Source organism: Sinocyclocheilus grahami, unplaced genomic scaffold (genome assembly GCF_001515645.1).
Source record: "Sinocyclocheilus grahami isolate Dianchi unplaced genomic scaffold, SAMN03320097.WGS_v1.1 scaffold2151.1, whole genome shotgun sequence".
NCBI classification, from domain to species: Eukaryota; Metazoa; Chordata; class Actinopteri; order Cypriniformes; family Cyprinidae; genus Sinocyclocheilus; species Sinocyclocheilus grahami.
In genome coordinates, this window is record NW_015507330.1 from 119,957 (window position 1) to 121,037 (window position 1,081).

The window sequence follows — 1,081 nt, forward strand, 5'->3', positions numbered from 1 at the left end:
TATTATTTATCAGCTTGAAAAGGTCACTTTGAAAGTGATTCCAACGTAATTGTTCATCTGAGTCGTTATCTTTATCATTTTGGCACAGACTGCGCTATTTTCACAGTTATAGCAATTACTATAATTTTACTGAAATAGTTTTCATTCTTGGTGTGAATGTGATGAAAATGTAAGTAATGTCAGATCTTTTCTTCTGTACCGTGATGTACATCACAGTCTAATGGATTACTGAAAAAGAATAAATGTAGGGCGAGACTTGGTTCTGTGCATCAGTTGTTGATTGGCTGTTGAGATGTCGGTGTGGTATATGCAGATGAGTGTGCGCTTGAGAGGCGGAGCTTAAGAGACTAAATGATTGGAGAAAGCCTGCATCCGTCCCCAGACAGAAGATCCCATTATGATGACATTCTGATCACACATTACCAGATCAAAATGTGCAAGTGCAAAATAACACATGCACAGATTAATCTAAAACATGCATTTAGAAAATAGATGTGTGATTTTGATTTAGACCCGACCTGCACTTCTCCTTCCAGCATGCTGAGGAGGAAGAGCAGGTCGTCTCGTGAGAGGTCTCGGCTCTTGGCTGCGGATCGCTCTCTCTGCGCTCGCCGTCTGCTGTCCATCGTGTTCATCCCGCGACTCTCCTCGTGCTCAGACGTCTGCCACCGCGCTCGTCCTCTGGCCGGAGACAGCTTCGCCTTCACCGCGTCTTCCAGCATGATCGAGCACCTGAGCGGGAAACAGAGAGGATTGTGGGAAACAGCACTTACAGTTTTTTTCAATTGCTTACAAATTTTTCAAAACTTTGCCTCTTTTTTTCATAACTTCACACACAAATCCAAGAATTGCACACAAAATGCAAAAAGCCTCTCATCTCTTGCAAAATGAAGCGCTGCATTCAAAATATCACAAACACATCTCAAAAGCAAACATTTGCAAACAGCTTTGCCATAATATTAATTCCTGTTAGATTTGTGTGTGGTACATAGAGAACTGTGTGTTGTGTTTTGCAAAAAGTGTTTTATTAAATTGGAAACTGAGTCAAAGACAGAATCAGTGTCTGGTTTTGTAGGTTTGG

The 1,081-nt window shown here is 41.5% G+C and overlaps 1 protein-coding gene across 1 annotated transcript in view; it reads right to left on the minus strand.

Moving 5' to 3' along the window:
- LOC107574218 (filamin A-interacting protein 1-like) overlaps nucleotides 1–211 on the minus strand; it is a 30,020-nt gene extending 29,809 nt beyond the window's left edge. The window contains exon 1 of the mRNA XM_016260678.1: nucleotides 200–211. Within this exon, the coding sequence (XP_016116164.1) occupies nucleotides 200–211 (12 nt within the window). The remainder of the gene's footprint in view (nucleotides 1–199) is intronic.
- Between the last annotated feature and the right edge of the window lie 870 nt (nucleotides 212–1,081).